The sequence below is a fragment of the Caloenas nicobarica genome, chromosome 4, assembly GCF_036013445.1.
Source record: "Caloenas nicobarica isolate bCalNic1 chromosome 4, bCalNic1.hap1, whole genome shotgun sequence".
NCBI classification, from domain to species: Eukaryota; Metazoa; Chordata; class Aves; order Columbiformes; family Columbidae; genus Caloenas; species Caloenas nicobarica.
Window position 1 is genome coordinate 50,615,441 of NC_088248.1, and position 19,029 is coordinate 50,634,469.

At 47.1% G+C, this 19,029-nt stretch overlaps 1 protein-coding gene across 1 annotated transcript; it reads right to left on the reverse strand.

Moving 5' to 3' along the window:
- Positions 1-2,069: 2,069 nt before the first annotated feature.
- GSX2 (GS homeobox 2) lies at positions 2,070-3,062 on the reverse strand. Its single transcript, XM_065634636.1, has 2 exons — positions 2,612-3,062; positions 2,070-2,410 (listed from the first exon to the last, which is right to left on the reverse strand). Exons 1-2 carry the CDS (start codon positions 3,060-3,062, stop codon positions 2,070-2,072), a joined length of 792 nt encoding a protein of 263 aa, XP_065490708.1.
- Positions 3,063-19,029: the final 15,967 nt, after the last annotated feature.

Genomic DNA, 19,029 nt, shown 5'->3' on the forward strand with positions numbered 1-19,029 from the left:
GGATGTGGGCTGCTGGGCTCTGTACAGGCCCTGAGCTGAGGCAATGAGGTCATTGTGAAATGGAAGAGTGAGAGTTTGTATTTGTTTTCCAAATCCAGGCTAGAAACTTGGGTCCTTCTGCTCCTTCCCCCTCCTGTCACACTGCAGGTGTGCTGGGCACTGCCTCTGCCCCAAGCCCTGCAGCTGGTCCAGGCTGTTGGGCAGTGGCCATGCCAGGCCCCCTCCATCCTAACCCAGGCCTGCCCATGCACCTGACCTCTCCCCCAAAGGCGAGCAGTGTGTTGCTGTGCTATGGCTGCTCTCAGCAGCTCTTCTCAACTAGCATCTCCCTTTAGCATCCAGGGCACTGGGATTACTCACATTGCAATGACAACAACAGGCAGGCTTGTTGCTTGTTTTCTGATTAGAAGCAGAGCAGGCAAGTGAAATTGGAGACCTACCGCTGAGCCGAAGCTCTCAGATTAGGCATCAAGCACAAGAAATGTAGGGGTTGTTCAGGGAATTATTTACCTAAAAGTTTTTGCAATAGTTTCAGAGACCCAAGTCAAAAGTGCAAGTGGGGTTGATGAAAAACCCACCCAAGGAAAAGGTGTGAGTGGGGAATAGCACAGTGTGCAAGAGGCATTTCTGATCTGCTCATATGCTGTCTGCCAGGACTCAGTAACCAGGAAAGAAGGTTATAAAGAGGCTCATTTGAGACTGACTGGCTCCAGCCACATCCTACTGAACACCAGCCCCCTGCAAGGAGCTCAGGACAGACCGCTCAAGGCAGGACGAGGCCCGCGGCCGGGTGCTGCCCAGCGCAGAATGCAGAGGGATTCAGCCCCGTCTCAGCCTGACCCCACGGAGCAGGTCGACTCTCAGATCTGCTCTGTGAGCCCGGCCAAGGCGCCTCAACGACATCATCACCGAAAAGCCTGGATACTGTCCCGCCGCTTGAGGAAAAAAATGTGATTAAAACTGATTTCTGGTTAACACCATCCCGGGATAACAGAAGAGAAGTTTCAGCCTGGCGAAGGGTTGATGCACGCAGGCAGCCCCCTCAGTGGGGGAAGAGCCGGGCAGTGCTAGCCAGGGTGTCCGGGCGCGCAGCCCCTCGCTTGGCTCCGCTGCTGGGAGCGGCGGTCCCGGGCCAGCGGCAGCCGGGTGTCCCCAGCGCGGTGCCGCCGGGCGAGCAGACGGGAGAAAGCTGTCAGCCGCGGCGGGGGCGTGCGCTGGCTCCGGCTGTGAATTAACACAAAGCTGCGCGGCTCAGAAAAGCGGCCTCATTTGCATCCCTCTCGGCCGAAGCGGGGTCTCCCACCCTCCTCCGCCCTTCAGCCGGCCCGAGTCGCAGGGGAAGAGAAAACATAGTCGGGTTAGCAGCCGATGGCATTTATTTCTAGTTTTTAGGGAGGTCTGACACGTACACACCGATGCTTCCACCGTACAAAGGATTGTGAAGAAACGCACCCTGCTCCAGCCAGCCCACCTTGGCTGCTTGGACTAGAGTGGCACTTGGGGTTACGGAGGACAAGAAAAAAAAATTGAACTCTCGTCTGATCTCATTTATTTAAATAAATATAAATATAAATTTTATATAAAACTATTCACAAACAACCTGCCGTCCCAAACCCAAATGACTGATCTTTATTTCTTTTCTTATTTTTGTTCATCCAGGAGGTTCGCAGCCTTACAAGTTTTTGTTTGCTTTTCAGTTTTTTAACGTCTCGTCTTTCGGTTTGTGGTTTTTCTTTTTCTTTCACATTCCTTGGGGAAAAGGCGGGGGGAGGCAGTCTGGGCCATGCGAGTCCAGTCCCGTGTTACATGTTAGGAAGAGCAGGTGCCCGCTCCTGGGGTTACATAAATAACGTTTTAGTTGAACTCTCACGACTAAAACATTTACATTCCAAAAATATATTTTCATATATCTCTCTATTACTGCGAAGGGATGAAATGAACCTCCCGGCCGGCGAGGGCCAGTCCACTCCGGGTCGGCAGGCTGCTGTCCCCGGGGCAGCGGTGCCAGGTGAGCCGCCTCCCCGCTCCGGGCTGGCACTCGGCGGCGGGAGCGGAGCTCCGGGCCGGGCTCATAACGGGGAGATCTCTTTATCCTCGGTAGCCGACGAGGGGGATAGAGACTCTTCGTCCTCCGACCTGGGGTAGTGCCCCTGGCTGGTGTTGCACTTGCAGCCCCCGTGCGCGTTGCGCTGGGTGCCTTTGCCTTCTTTCTTGTGCTTCACCCTCCTGTTTTGGAACCAGATTTTCACTTGCTTCTCGGACAGGTTCAGGTACGTGGCTATCTCGATCCTCCGCAGGCGGGACAAGTACATGTTGGAGGAGAATTCCCTCTCCAGTTCCAAGAGCTGGGTGCTGGTGAAAGCTGTCCTCATCCTTTTCCCGTTTTGAATTTGGCTGGAGTCGGACCCTCCTGGACGGGAAAGAAGCAAGATCTTCAGTGGGACGGGGGAAAGGAAAGGGGAAAAAAAAAAAACAAAACCAAAAACAAAAAGAGAGAGAAAAGACGTTCTTCCACAGCTTTCCGCCTCGGGGCAGCCGCTCCCCCTCGGGCACTCTCGGGGGAACCCCTTCTCCCGCTGCCCCCCCTCCCCGGCAGCCGCAGGGCTCCTACCCATGCCGAGGCAGTGAAACCTCCGGGGGTCGCTGACGCTGTAGGTGGTGGCGGCGCAGGCAGGTGGGTGATGCGCCGGGTGCCCCAGGGCGGCGGCGGCGGCGGGCACGGAGGCAGCGGGCGGCGGGTGCTGCGGCGGGTGGTGAGCGTGGCCGGGCCGCGGGCAGCACTGGGCCTCGCCGGCGGCGGCGGGGAACTGGCTCTTGAGCAGGGGGATGGCCCCGCCGCCGGGGCGGGAGGAGTGCAGGTGCGAGGTGACACAGAGCGGGCAGACGCAGAAAGCCCCGCTCTTGCGGGACGGGCAGCCCGGGCCCGACACCGACATGACGAGGGGGGAAGGCATGCTGAGGGGGATGAAGAAGTCCTGGCCGTGGTGATGCTCAGGCAGGGACGGAGCCGGCCTCGAGGAGTCTTTGATGATTAAGGAGTCGACATAGAAAGAGCGGGACATTTCGGAGGGCTGCCGAAGCCGGGGGTGGCTCTCCCAAAGTCGTGTTTTTCCTGCTTGGCCAAGTTGCCACTGAAGTCCTGGCGAGGCGAGAAGGTGCTTATGTTTGCGAGCTGAACAAAAGGGTCCCTGGAGAGGGCTGGTCTTAAAGTCCCCCCGCCTGGATCCCCTGCGCCGGGGTTTTATATCAACTATTTAAACACGTGATGGCTGAAAGCCTCGCAGATCTAAATCTCCCCGGCCAGCAGGAGAGGCTGCTGGGGGTGGGGGGGGAGAAGGCAAAGCGGGGGCCCCCCCAAAGTGTGCGTGCTCGCTCGCTGCCCGATGACTTCAGTCCTTCGCCTCCGCCCCAGATAAATTATAGGAGCGGGGAAGCCGGGGAGGGGCGGCTGCCCCGGACTGCGCCGCGGTCCCGTAACGCGCCGCACTCACAGGCACATCCCCCTGTCAACACACCCGAGGGGGTAAAATCAGTCAGAGAAAGTTTGTGGTTGGGGGTTTTTCCCCGAGGAGCTCTCTCCTTTCCCCTCAGGAGGAGAGAGGGGAGAAGGCGATGCGCTGAAACAAGTGGGTCAACACCGACCCCCATCCCGGGTAAAAGTATGGTCCAGAGAGCCCTGACTCCCACGAAGGCGCGGGACCTACACCTTTCGCCGGTCCGGTCCACACCCCGCTCGCAGGACTCCTTCAGGAGCCCCGTTCCGCTACAGAGGAGCCAGGATCACAGATACAGACATAAAGTTAGGGATCGTGCGTGTGTTTGTCTGTGCACACATGTGCATGTCGGGTTGGTTGGGGTTTTTTTTCTTTTTTCCCTTTTTCAGCCCGAGTGAATCTTGCCAAATTGACAGTTACTCCAACGGACGAAGCCTTCAAATATCTGGACAGTTCTCAGCCAAACGGTATCAAAACGGAAAACTTCCAAGCGAACTTCCCCGCCCGCTTCAGGACTGCAGCGCGCAGCGCTAATGAAAGGCGAACATGTCAGGGCGGGGATTCTTTGATCTCCACCAAGTTTGCTGAAGCAATCATTCAAAGTAAAATTGGATAAACAGCTAAATACGGTCGGTGGCTCCAGAGCATTTCAGATTGCATTAAAAAGCCAAGGTATTCGCAGCATATTACACGATTTTCCAATGACCTGTTTTATGGGAGTTTAAGAAGAGACTTATCGTTAATAGAAGGGCGATCGCGTTCTTGTTCGGCAGATGCGAAGCGGCGTTTAAAACTGACCACGGATCCCATCCCACTTGACTCGGGAAAGGGAAGCGACAATTGTGCTCTAAAGCAGAAAACACAGGCTACGCCTGATTACCAGAGGCTGAGCAAAGGCTAGGGAGTGAATCAATAGCCGTAACGTGTTTAGAGGCGGTTATCATGCACAAGAGCCGGACCGGAACGCGGACATTCTACAAGCCCTCCCGCACACCCGCTCTCCTGTTAAAACGCAGCAAAAGAGAACTGCTGCTCGCCTTCCGATGGAGACGGCATTTCCTCGACCCCGGGACCAGCAAGGCTCAGAGGTGCAACTCGAGCCTTGTGAAGAGAGGGGCCAGGTCTCGCCGTGCGGTCCCATCCTTGTCCCCAACCTGCCGCGAGCAGTGCCGCCGTGTAGGGACTCCTCCGAGCAGGGGTCGGCTGGACCCTGGTCCTGCTCTCCACCCCCGCCACCTCCCCGAGGGCCCTGAGCAGGCACGATGCAACGGTGTTTTTAGGGACACTCCGCACTCGGCGATCTGAGGATTTATGGATGGCAATTAAAGTTTTATGAATTGCAGCTGAGGCTGGTTATGGAGCTATTCGAATGTGATTAGAATTCAATTAGAAAGTGTTTACCGGCCGGCGGGGCTGCGGAGTGTAAACAGACAGCTATTCCAGCAATGCGCTAATCCTGCGTCTTGTGACAACAATTAGGGACTCGCGGGGTTTAGGCGGGTCGGCTTCGACCTCACCTACTTTTTCCCAAACTGCTGCCCAGGGCTCAGCCGAGGCCCCGCAGGCCCGGGGCCCAGAAGCGCTGCCCGCGCCGCCGCCGAGGCCCTGGGGGCCGTGGCCCTCGGGATGTCGATGGGTGCCCTTGCCGGGGGTTCTGCCTCCTGAGCTCCGGTGGGGCTGGAGAGATTTAATCATGGTGACAGTGCACAGACATAGCATTTTGTCCAGCTCTCCCCGTTTGAAACACAGTTCTTCTGGCAGAGATTTGAATTAATCTCTGCGTTTCCTCTCTCTCTTTTTTTTTTTTTTTTTTTTTTTTTTCTCCTTACTCTTTGCAAGAGGCTATTCTGGAAAAGAACAATAATTTAAAAAACCCATCGACCTCAGTGGAAAAAAAACTGTCTGCAGTGATAGAGCGGATCTGGGGAGGGGGGCTGTCGTAAGTGAAGGCAGACAGAGCAAGAGTCGGATCAAAATTGCAATTTGTAATTGTTATAATAAACCAAGCGCAGTGATAAAAGAGAGGAGGGGAAAAAATAACCACATAGAAAAAACCCACCCCTGAAAGCCAGAGCAAGAAAAGAAGTCATTTGAAAGCAAAGATATCCCAAACCAGGCGGAATGATGTAAGGCGTGCGCCCACATCACATCGGCCTCGTTACAATTTTATTTTTCAATAATTCTGTCCGATAAAATTTCATTGTCCATTAAGTAATCCCCGAAATGAGAGCTCTTATGAGCCTATAATGAGCTCTAATTGCTACGACTGGGAGAGCCACGTGGAAGGATTTAGAAGGTATTAAGCAGTTGGGTACAGAGCACAGGCTGTTACCTAGCCATTACTTTCATAATTCAAGGAGAAAATTAGTCCTTTTAAGGGAAAATCCTTTGATTCCCTTCATTCTGCTCGGGGTGACAGAGTATAGCTTTGTCTGCCTTTAGTTCAAGACAGTGTAACAAATGAGAATGTAACGAAATTGCCCCCTTTTGAAAGTGGAGCAGTTCAAAAAGAACATCAGAGCCGCTCCCCTGGTCCGCCGAGAGCAGGACTGGGTGCTGGTCCCTCTTTTCTTCCAGATGTCTCTAACACCTTTATGTAGAAGAGATTCACGGCTTAAATGACAAAAGCAACTCCTTTCCTTCCCTCCCCCAAACCCCGCAGCTCCCGGCAGAAGAAAAAGCCGTGGCCGCCCGCAGAAAGGGCCGGCTTTCAGGCGCACATCTCCGCCGAGTTCACGGGAGGAGCTGCCTCCGTGGAAAGCGTCGCAGCCCGGGGACGCGTTTCGATCAGAAAACAACAACAACAAAGCCCACAACAACAACAACAACAAAAAACACCCCACAAAACCCAAACCACAAAAAGCAACCTCTGCAGAGCATGGTGGCAAACATCAGGCCGGGGTGACATGCGGTGGCGCTGGGCAGGATGCGCCCCGGGCAGGGTCAGTTCCCAGGAGGGAAAGCCCGGCTCAAAATAAAGCCCCGCGTGGGTAAACAACGGGGCGCGGGCTCCTGCGCTGTAATCGCATTTATTCGCTCATCTAACATCGGTTTCTTATTAGTTTCCAAAGCGATCGGCTATCTAGAAGCTGAGTTTTGTGAAGGGAAGGCAAGCAAAAGACAGGACTTGCCCCCAGTTCCCATTAAGGAGGTCATTATAAAAGCGTGAACAAGTCTATTAATGTTTTATTGAAAGCGCATCGTTAACTTGTATCCATCCTTTTCTGAAAGTGGCATTGTGATATTGCTGTCTGTGGCACATCTTACCCAATATAGCCCGAGATTTCTCCATTATCTGTAACCAAGCAACACTTTCTGAATACCAAAAATTGAAAAGAACCGCTTAGTCTTCAAGAAAGTCCTCAATAATAGTGGAAAAGAACAAAGATCCAGGAGACAACAAAATGCCACAGGGGTGACTTTTCATGAGCAATTATCTCTCATTAATCAGAAGAACAGCTGCAATATTAATTTTCCCTCTTTCTTCCTCTCTTTTCAGAGTCCCCAACATTTGAATAATCATAAATTTTGATTTCATGGAGCAGCAACATTGCCAGCGACTTCGAGACACAAGCTACCTACGCAGGGCGCACGCTTTGCACATAGCTCTTATTTTAAGGCTGCCAAATAATAAAGAGAGGAAAAGTTTGGCCTGGGTTGCTTCCCACCCCCCCCCGCGCCCCGCTCCCTGCTTTGCCTCGGAGCACGGATTAAGCCAGGAGCCCCTTCCCTCCACCCCTGCCTTTCACTCAGGGAAAGTAACGGGCAAATGTACCGAGTGTCTGCGCTAGCCTAAAGCGTGGGAGTTTCAACAACCTCGCTGTCCATTTAACTTCCAAACATGAAGCCAAGCGTTGTAGATCTGTCCAAAGAGACAATCTTTGGGCGTAACACGCATTGTGAGACATCAAAAGGCCCTGGCGTTATATGCACTAAGAAGTGCATTCAGCAAGAAGGGTGCAATGCCTCTCTTTTCAGGGGCTCAGCCGCTGATTGTTTAACAAGCGACGTCGCCGCGGCAAGAAATCCGCGCTCCTCCAGAGATAAGGATGCAACATTAAAACTCGCTTTTTTTTTGATTTCAAAGAATCTCATTAAGGGCAGAGCCCGGCGACCGCCAGGCCGCGGATGGGAGCCGTGCCCCGGGGACGGGAGCGCGCAGCGCCGCCTGCCCAGCTCCGCGCTGCCCGGGGGGGAGACCAGAACCCCTCTTAAACTCCGCAGCCCCCCTTCCCGGGGAAACTGGAACGTTTCCGAGGAAATAGGGGAGTTGGCTGAGAGATCTGCGGAGCCTCGCTGCAAGGAAGAAGGACAGGCCCCCGGCTTCCCTTCCCCGGGACCTCCGAGCCCCTCGCCCATCCCGCAGCCCGCCGTGCCTGCCACCGGCGGGGCGAGGCTGCTGGCGGAGCCCCGGGCCCTGCCGCACCGTGAGCAGCCGCTTCTAGCTGGGGAGAAGTCCGCCCGCTTTTTCACCCCCTCTCAGCCCTTGGAGAGGTGATGCTGCTCCCGCTTCACCTTGTTAGTGCTTATCACTCAGGTTTTTTGCACCCGATCAGATCTAATATTCCACGCGAGTCCTTCAGGGCAGCTGCGATCCCTCGAGTTTGAGTGCTTCCAAAAGACCCAGCAGCAGTCTTTGGGCCGCCCACTCCCTTCACGGCCTGACTCCGTGTCTTCTACCTTCACCTCCGGGTCTACCGCGACTGCTGTCTTCAATGTAATAACCAACCAGCAGGTCTTATTCTGCTTTCACTTTTTATTTGGAGTGGGAACTTTGATCAACTTCGCAAGATCCCTCCTAAGTGAATCAGGTCTGAACTTAAACACATGGTTGGAAGCCTTAATTCTCTCCATCTTCAACCCTCTTAAAAAGAGTGTTTGCTCCTTGATGGGTTCCCCTCAGTGTCTGGATGCAAAAGAAGCTTCTTGTTTGTGCCTTCTTACCCTAGTGAAGTCTACAACAGTGTTTCTGCATGGTCCTCCTACAAGAGGTCATGTGGAGCAGCCAGAGGAGGAAATGACCAGTGAGATTATTGTTACCTGCAGTCTTGCCTGGTATTTCTCTGAGCCTGGCTTTGCCATGTCCCTAGTACTCTTCAGATATGGGGCAACAACCGGCCAGACACTCCAGGCAGTCTGGGCCCTGGCTCGGTTAACGATGTTTGCCTAGAGCTCTAGCAGCTAAAATTGTTAGCTGCTACAGATGACGTGTATGAGGGAAAGCTATGATGGTGAATCTTTACATGGGATAAAGCTAAACCCCTGCAACAGCCTCAGTGGAGGTTTATGGTGGGAGATGGAGCCGAAGCCACAGGCTCATGTGAGTCAGAACAAGGATTCAAAATGCTGCTGTGAACTCCGGAACACGCCAGTCGTGACCAGTTTTGGTTTTACATCGATGTATCGCAAATCAACATGAGAGTGACACTTTGTAGTAATACAGGACCCAATCCAGCAAAGAACATCAGACTATGTATAATACTAAATATCCTGTACTTGAAATTCAACCCTCACACATTTTGATCCTCAGCAGTCATGCTTAGGCTGAAGCATTCTGTTTGAAAGTGACCAAAAAGCAATCTTCTGAATTTGCTGTCAGAGGAAACGCTGCCTGTTTTTTGTTTGTTTTTTGGGTTGGTTGGTTTGGTTTGGTTTGTTTGTTTGAAGCCAGATTAACAGGAATGGACATTAAATGCTGCTTATGAGAAACATGAAGCAGTCATTGGACACATCACCTTATTATAGGAGCTGCCTATTTCACAGTTTGAAATTGTATAAATTTGGATTTTGCTTCATCCAGCCTAAATTAATAAAATGATTATAATTTCTTTCTTTTTTTTCTGTAATAAATGTATGGATGTAGGGTATTTCAAGAACTGAAAAGTGGTGAAGGAACTACCTAAAGAAGAGATGATACTCTTCCTGCAGATCCAGGAAGCAGAGGGGAATACAGTTAATGATGGAGTTCCTTAGGGATAAGTCTCAGAAGCAGTTGAATTTCTCAGTTTAATTTGTTTTCTTGGCACAGCCTATAGAACTTCACTATTCACAGAAAAGCCGTGAAATCAGCATCTGTGAAGACTGGAGAGCCATACTGGAAGAAGTGGGTTCTCTGAGAAGAGGAGTAAGAGAAGTGCAATGACAAAGTCAATACAAGCTAAGAGCTCCATGGCTGAACACGACATTGTGACTGAGGCACCTGGGCACATTAATCCACGTTTATGAAGCATCACTGTGGCATGGTCAGGTGGCAGGTATGGCAGAGCATAACAGGCAAGGCCGTTCCACTAAGGAGATGAAATACTAAAGCAACTGTGCATAGGGAAACCTTGTCTAGGATAGCAGATAGTTTTCCATGTCCATCTCAAAAAAGGCTAAATCAGAGCAGGTCCAGAGAACAGCTCCAGGAGTACACTATCAGAGGAACATGGACCCTCACGAGAAGACTCAATGAGAGGAGACATTACTACTGCTTATACCAGTGAAGTAAATATCCAGAACAGAGAAGAGCTATTCCATCTAAAGAAGAGTATCACAACAAGAACAGATGCATATACTCTGGCCACATAGAAACTTAGCCCAGAAATAATAAAAAGCTTCTGAGAGAAATGAAATTCTGAAATTTCCAAACTTGTGGAATTTACCAATGGGAATATGAAATGGAAGCAGTTTTAAGAGAAAACTTGACACATTTCTGTTATATAACAGTTCCTGAAACCTGGGATTATTTTTCTGGAGTGAAGACACACAAAGACTGCTTAATATCCATTTTGACATAGTACTGACTTAAAATTAAGTTGTTGATTATCTGAGTGAACATATTTTCTAAGAAAAATGCTGGATTGGTATTTCTAGAAACTAAGGTCCACAGATCAGCTAGAGCATGGCTGGAAGCAGCACTCTACTGTATCTTCCTTGTTCCCTATCCTGTAACATCCATGTTTCCTGCCTGATTGGTGTTCTGGATACTACCTCTGCTCCAATAAGAACTGGTTTGGTTTTTTTTTTTTTTTCCTTTTTACATTTACTGTAAAGATAATGGAAGACAAAAGCCACATGTGCCAAAATGGTGGGTTTCATTTGTTTGTTTGTTTGTTTGGGTTTTATGTTTGTTTATTTTGTTTGTTTGTTTGGGTTTATTTTGTTTTGTTTTGGTTTTTGTCTTTTTTCTTTCCCCAGAACAAACATTGGTCCGATTGTGATACGATCTGGAAACCTCTACAAGAAATAAACCTACCATCTCATTTCTTCAGCTCCCTATTAACAACATAGTCTTAGCTTTGTCCAAGTAGCTGTTATGTGAAAACAAATCTCTACTGCATGTGGCTGGAAGTAGATGATATTCAGTTTAATGCTTTTATATGTGTTTGTATCCTCAATTTAGAATAAAGGAACACATCCAAAAGTTTCAGAAAGCAGAGTTTCAGTGAAGTACAGGCTAGAGCAGGGGTGTCAAACTCATTTTCACTGGGGGCCACATCAGCCTCGCGGTTGCCTTGAAAGGGCTGAATGTAATTTTAATACTGTAGGAGTAGTTACATTTATACAGTCCTAAAATTACATTCGGCCCTTTGAAGGCAACCACGAGGCTGATGTGGCCCCCAGTGAAAATGAGTTTGACACCCCTGGGCTAGAGGTACTTTACTTCTTGCTTTGCTATGAAGAAAGTCACATATTAAAGAAGCACACAATATGAGCATATCAAAATATAACCAAAATGAAGACTTTTAATAAAACAATATAAAAAAAAAGTTCTGCATAGCCTGCCTTTTCTTATTCATAATGAATACAGTGTTCAAGCTTATATTCAAAGTTTGCTCTTTGAAAAATCATAGAAACAAAGTACTTTCACATATTTTACAATCTTGTGTAAGTATATTAACTCAAAGCTTATTTAGTCTGCTATAGTGTTGAGGCTATGTCAAAATCTAATGAAAAAAGAATGACAGAAGTCCTGAAAATTAGTTTATAAGGTTTAGAGCACTATTCTAGTGAAAAGTCATTAAAACAAACAAAAAAAACCCCAACAGTATGAAGCTTCTGAAAAAGGAAGAAGTATCGGAACCTAAACCACCAGAAGACATAACCGGGAAGATATAAGTCACAATTTTAAAGTGCAAACAAAAGATAATAAGTATTATACATTGACCAGATGAAAAAACACCAGCCAAGAAAGAGTCCAGTGTTTGAAGAGCAACTCAGACTCAAGTATCTCCACTTCAGCAGTCTGGATTCTCTCTGTTATACTGCAGCTGAGCCAAAGAACTACTATTCCTATTAAGACACCTATACATCTAGAATACAATTAACACTACAGTGTATAAGAAGTATGACTGTCTACGCATTCAGATATACTGAGATAGACTTGTTATAAGTCAGAAGATTGAAAAGTTTGGGTAAAATACTACTTTCAGTTACAAAGCCATAAGACAGAGTTACTCTGCAGCTATTCTGAATGGTGCAGTGGGAGTAGAATTTGGCCTGGTGTTTTCAAAGGTTAGTTAAACAAAATATGACCTTTTTCAGGCTAGGGGAACAAAAGAGGTCAGCTCATTCTCCAGAGCTACAAAAGGTCTTTCAAGGGTACCAAAGAAATAAAAATAAAAGCCATGATCACACTTCCTAGATTCACACATAGAAACAACATTTGTATGTTGAGGTATCACCCAGTGGGAAAAACCCTGGGAGCTTCTCAATCAATGAGAATCCTGCCAGTAGCTCACACACTATGGGAAAGGTGTACAGATTCGAACAATCCATTTTGTCCAGGGTCTCACAGCAAGGTAGTTGCAGAACTGGGATTTGACCCAATCTCCTATCTTTCGGCATCTTGCAGTAAATAACAGTGCTTCATTAGGGATCTCGCAGAATTGCAAAGAGTCTGCTGAATCTGATTGCACCTTAATAACTCCTTGGGCAAAGGAAGCCTAATGAAGCTTCCCCATTTCTTTGTGGGTAACATTTTATATAGGTTATCCTCCTGCTTGCAAGGACATTCTGGTACAAGTTGTCCATTGTGAACAAACAGATCAGTTGCCCAGACTTCACTGATTTCATTCTCTGCTGCAGGTCAGAATTGTTACTCTAGTCTCTTTCAGGAGAGAAAACAACTCTACTCCAACATCTTAACCAAGCTGCAATGAGATTTACGAATCTGATCACAGAGTGCCTTTGAATCACATATGCAATTCCTTGCTGCTTCTTCATACATGCATCAAGAAATGGTAGCATTCATATGGTGATGGGATAAAGCAAAGACTTTCACTCTGCTACATCAGGCCCGATGCTCAGGCTGAGACTGCCAGCAGCCAAAAATGAACTCAAAGAAGGAACTGAATCACAAAGAGAGGCAATTGCTTTCCAATATTTCTCTTGCTTTGAAAGGAAAAGTAAGTTTATTTTCAGGTTGCAAATTATTCCCATATCTTGTGCTTTACCAGAGAGTTGTTATTTGTTCTTTACTTTACTTGAGGACCTCATGCTCTAGGAATGTAATGTATTCCACTGTAAGTACTTTTTTCACACTTTAAACAACTTCTAGGAACAAGAGCATCTATTTTATTCATGCTGTTAGACCAACTGTGGATCATGCCTCATGCCATCAGAGAGAAAAGTATCTCCTTGGAAGCAGAAAAGATGTTATTTTAAAGGTGTGCAAAAGGAAACAAAATTGTCATATCTGAAAGAGACAGCTGCTAGAAATTGCTCTTTGCTTATATGCAATAGCAATGAACATGTTAACATGCCCAAATATTAATGAACATTCAAGTGTTCAGAGGAAATCTCAGTTGTTCATGTTTTGATGATTTGAAATGAAAGACATCCTTCTCTGTTCTCTTTAGATCAACATTTGTCACGGTAATTAATGAGGAAGTAATTATAATGTAATTTGTCAGAATAATCTGACAGGCAAAGAATTATGTTCTCAGTCCTAAAGGAATACATAGTTCTAGTTTTCCAACAGATTGGGTACATGTGGGTGGCATAGCAGAGAGTATTTGCCTTTAAGCAGGATAAAAACTTTGGCACTTTCTGTTCTCAAGCAAAAATGGACGGGGCATTGTCTAATTCTCTAAAACATGTTACATGAAGGTATTTTATCTTAACAACAGATTATTAAATCTGATTTTAACACATTCTTCATATGAAAGCTACTTCTTCTTATAGTGACTCTGAGATTTGCAGTTCAGCTGCAGTAGTTGTCACTCATTGTTTCTTTATAAGACGGTGAGTAAACAACTTAATCATTCAGTCATATTCATTCAGAGACAAATAACTGTCCTCGAAATAAATATAAACTATGAGGTGAGGCACCAAAGGATGGAAAAACAAAGAAACAACAAAAAATAAAGACACTAAATGAAAATCCCTGCTGATGTTCAGGGGAGTATGATTATTAACTTCAACAGCAGCTAGAAGAGCCCCACATTTGTCACTGGCTTTTTGTTTGGTTTGTATTTTTTTTTAGCACAAAAGTTGACCACAGCTTTACCAAACTAACAGCATCTGTACCTCTAACAGATAACAGCAGAGGATTGAGCCCACAGTATTCCTTGATACTTGTTTTCAACACTTCCAACAGATATGGCTCTTAAAGGTGATCTTCTGAAGAAAGGTTTGATATTGTACATTTGCCATTTTAAGAATGTCTTAAAAACCTAGAACTTGCTGTTCCATTTGTATATTTATGTGACTTTGTTTATATCTGGTTTTAGTGGACTTTATGCCTTTGTACTTGCAGCATTGAAAACCCCTGCTGATTTCAGTGCTACATCTGTCTCACATAAAATTAGGAACAGAGACTTTTTATGTGTTTCTGTTTAATTGATATGATTATAGGAAAACAAAACAAAACAAACCCAAACCCAGAAAGGATTCTGCTGTATTAGATTCTTGTATTGATGGGAGGGGAAGAAACAAGTGACCATACATATTTCCTATGTCAGTGAGTCCTACAAGAAAACAAACAAACAATGTCATGCCTAAAAACAGCCAAGAGTTTATCCTGGCTGTAGTTGTGTGGAACGCAAGTAGGTTTTTAAGTCAAGCATATCACAAATTCTTTTTGGATTAGGGGATTGTCTCTTCAATAATGTGTTGTCATGTGGTCATTGAAAGAGCAGGAGTATCCAACTGCACCTGTTCACAGTTTTAACAGACTTGATACTACAAGAACTCTATTCTTCATTTTGTTGTAAGTCAAGAAAATTACGAAAAGGAAGAATCTTCTTTTCTCTTTACATGAGATCTATGCTTTTGGTACTTTGAGAGTTACAAAGAGTCTCTTTTAGAAATACTATTTTCTATATAGAGGTACCTTTTGAACTTTCATTAGCCTCATATAAATGCAACATAGGAAGCTAGAGTGAGAGGAAAACAAAATAAAATGCTTGAAAAGGAAAAAAGGCTAATAAAAACTCAAAGCGAACTGAAGCTATTCAACATATCTTTTTGCTCTAAGAGCTCACTCAATTCTGCATCATAAAGTCAGCAACAAAAGTCTGACTTATTTTAATGGTTTGATGTCAAGGCTTCCCTTTGCTTTTCACACAGAAAACCTTGGTTAGTTTACCTGTGGTTTTACAGAGATTCTGCAAAATAATCAGTTAATCAGCAAGAAACAACCCAACGAAAATGGTCAGAGAAATGAATGCAGTCCTATGGCTCTAACAGTAAGTTCTGCTGTGTTACTTGTATCTGCCTGCCCCTTCCTGACTTTGCCTTTCTGCATTTCTGCAATACCGTAACTAAAATCTCATTTTCAGGTTTTGGTTTGTTTTTTTGAAACTCAAGGGGTGGTGGTGACTGATACCATTAGCAGGAATGTTTACATTATGAGCAGCACTTTAGCCAGGCTTGTCAAGAGCAATGGGACATTGAAGCAGGACAGAAGAGCCAACCCAGAGATGAGAGGCTCTGTGTCATGGGAAGGGACTGACATGAAAGGAGGTCTTGGGGCGGAAAAAGCAAGGTGCATCCTGATGTGAGTATCCTTGGAGGCTTGCTACAGTCCTGTAGCTTTGCTAAACTCCCTCTGCAGTGTCAATGAATGGAAGTTATAGTCCACTATCTTCCTGTCTCTTGTTTCTCTACTCTCCTATCCTCCCTTGCTTGTCCTCTCCCCTTGCTGTCACCACCCACTCTTGTTTTCCTTCTTACTACCTCGCTTCTCTTAATTAATCACAGAAAGAAAAACAGAAGCTGTTCCTGCCAGCTTTGCTTTGCTGTCAAGTAGCGGTAGGAATGCAAAGAACAAGGTTACTCCTGCACCTGCTGCTTGTTCTTTGATGCCCTGTTGCGTGAAACAGTTTCGCTCAGAAGTCCAATAACGTACTAATTAACAAAGGAAAAGACAGGGAGAAACAAGCCAAGGAGTGTGGGAGGAATGAGGCCAGTGACAATGGAAAAGATGTGAGAGGGGAACAGAGGAAAGAAGCGACGGCAAAGGCGGAGATGGGAAAGAAACACACAGAAAAAGGAGAGGGACAAATCATAAAGGAGAGGAAAATAAATAAAGCAGGTGGCAAAGAAAAGAAAAAAGAGAAAGAGGGGGAACTGGAATAAAGAGCTACAGAAAAATAAATGTGACAATGATTTAGGCTTCCCTTCAGATTACAGTACGCAGCCTTTACAGAGCAACTCTGAGGACAGTGAGTACCTTGGTCAGAGAGAGCTGTGTGTGGCATCAGTTCTGCCCCCTGAACTGCTAGGTGTGGTGACCCAATCCACTGGGGAGGGCACTCCTCCCTGAAACAACAGCACTGGGCTCTTCCAGACAGACTTTAGGCCCACTCTCTTTTATTTAGATATAAAGAGAGTAGGTGGCTTTAAAAAGATGATCAGTACAAGCCCGGTGTTACTCTCACTGTTCCCAGAGAAAGGACAATGTGCTGTAAATAGGTGTCCCACCATTTCGGGTCAGGGTACACACCAAAACAGTCACCAGCAAACACTGTGATGTGAAAGCATGGACCAAGGAAGTGCATGGCTGGTGGGGGGCCCACCACACGTCAGTGAGGTGACAGCAGTGGAGAGGGAGTGACTACTCAAGTGATACTTCTTGAAATAGAGAGGCCCATGGTAAGACCTTATTTAGTGTGTGGTAGGACGCCAGCTGCACAAAACAAGGAGTTCTCTTACTGCCTGCAATGGTGGTCCAGTACTGCTGAGACCAGTGCTCTGGGTGTCGGCAAATGAGACACAGCAATCTCAAGATTAAGGCAGTTAATTTCTGCCTGACAAACAACACACTAACAGTGCCCAAGTGAGATGATGGAAATGTTACTTAAACTGAATTTCTCATAGGTGGCTGCCAGCTGTGTATACTTCAGTTTGAGTGCCTGTCCCAGAATTCCCTTCACTCAGTCCAGAAACTTGGCACTTCCACTAAATACCTGCCACAGCTGTTTGCCTGTTAAAGGTCACCACATACCGAACATCTGGAAAGAGCAGATCACGGAACAAGTACTTGTTGGGCAAGTAATGTACTCCCAATGCAATTAACTAACCCAGGGCCCTGGGACTTTCTTTCTCCCTGTCTTAGCTCAAACCCACCAGGTGAGCCAACCAAGCCACACAGCACAGGGATGTGGGACCTCTAGTAGGACAGCTGGGCCCCACCACTGCTACCCAGACTCCGCTGTGACATGGGCAAGCCCGCCCCTTCGACGTCATTTCCAAGAATTCCAGTGTGGTGCTGCACAGCAGTAACTCTGTCACCTGGCTGCTGCTGTGAAACTGCCATCTGGAAACAAACAGGTTATCAAATTTGTGAGCAGAGTGGGCCAGCACCAGGAGGCAGAGCTTCACTGGAACCTGCGGGTTTCCTCTTCCTTTGCCAGTACTAAATTTGGGCCATTTTCTCAATTTCAGGACTGTTAGGCAGAAGCAATGAGTCATCAGTCCCACTAAATCCAATTTCTGTGTGTGACACAAATGCAAGAACAGAAACTAGGTAAAAAACCCAAACAAATACACAAACAAACAAACAAAACAAAAACCAAAACAAAAAAACCCCAACAAAACAACAAAACCAAACACATAAGCATGCTAGCATGAAAGCAAACTATTACTCAGGGGAATTCTGTGTTATTCTGTAGAAATCTGTTATTTTGGAAATGAAACCTGTTACAAGTAGCTCATGACACAAAAATACTTAGTTTTCCAATGTGACCGTAAAAGATGCTTTTTTCCTTTACAGCAAAGATAGTGTCACAGACTATCACACAACCATCACATCTTTGTATAGACTTTATTTCTGAGAAATACACCACCAAGATCTTTATGAGTAAAGGAGATTAAGCAGCAACGTAGTCTTTCAGAAAACAGGCTGATCAGTATATACACTATAACAAGACAGGAAAAAAGAATTGCAGGTTTCAGAATTAAAATGATCTAGCAGTGAAGATTTTTAATATGAAAAAGGTGTTATTGTAATCAAGACATATGGAGTGAATCACTGAGGAAAGGGTAACGTAGAATTCTTTTCACACTCATGAAAAGCAGGTTTAGCTCCAAACCATCTCTTAAGAAGTCTTCCATGTTCCTGTAACTGCCGTATCTATACAGTAAACACTGTGTAATACACGACCCACCAGTTTACTCTGTCAAATACAAAAGATCTGCTCTCCCTTTTCAAAACGTCACCTTGCTACTGCTAAACCGCACGTCAATGCTGCCTTCCCCTGTTGTCACAACAGCCAGTGGCCTACCCGTTGCTAAGGCCATTATGCTCACACTATCATTTTCTAGCCTTCGCTTTAGGTTTTGGTTATTACAAATACCAAAACTGCAGAGAGAGAACAAGAGTCTCATCTATTTTTAGGGTTTTCTGGTTAGCTTTCATAAATATAGTCCTAAAAGGAGCTGTTCCTCTGCAAATTCACCGTGTTTGTTTCCTCTAGACTCCATGCAAACAATTGTCTCAGCATGGTGCTTTTCATTGCAGGTCTGAAAGGCTACTGGAGGTACGGCAGACTAAGACACAGACAGCACAGAGAGACACGCAAACATTTGGCATCAGCCCTCATCTGAATTGTCCAGCCTTGATTAGGTGCCACTTCCCTCACATCCCCACAAACTACGCCAAAGGGCCCAACGGGCAACCCCTCAGCTAACAACAGGCCCCCAAATCCCTTGGTTATCCTCACAGACACCCAAAAAGGGGCTAAAAGGCGGGGAGAGCAAACAGTCGGCTCACACAAACCAAACGAGCCGCACGCAAAGCGCTCCGAGGCTCCCGGCAGGGCGGGCCCTGAGGAAGGCAACGCTCACGCTCACGCTCGCGCCCGCCGCCCAACCGCCGCCCAACCGCCGCCCGCGCGCCCCCCCGCCGCCGGCTGAGGCGGGCGCGCGCCCCACCCCGCGCGACCGGTGGGCGGGGCGGAGGCGGGGCGGAGGCGGGGCGGGCCCCGCGGCCGGATGTTGTTGTTGTTGTTCCTGCCCCGCCCCTCGCCCCCTCCCCCCGCGGAGGGTGACGGGCGCTTCCTCGTCGCGGCTCCGCCGCCGCCTCAGCCACCGCCGCCGCTGCTGCTGC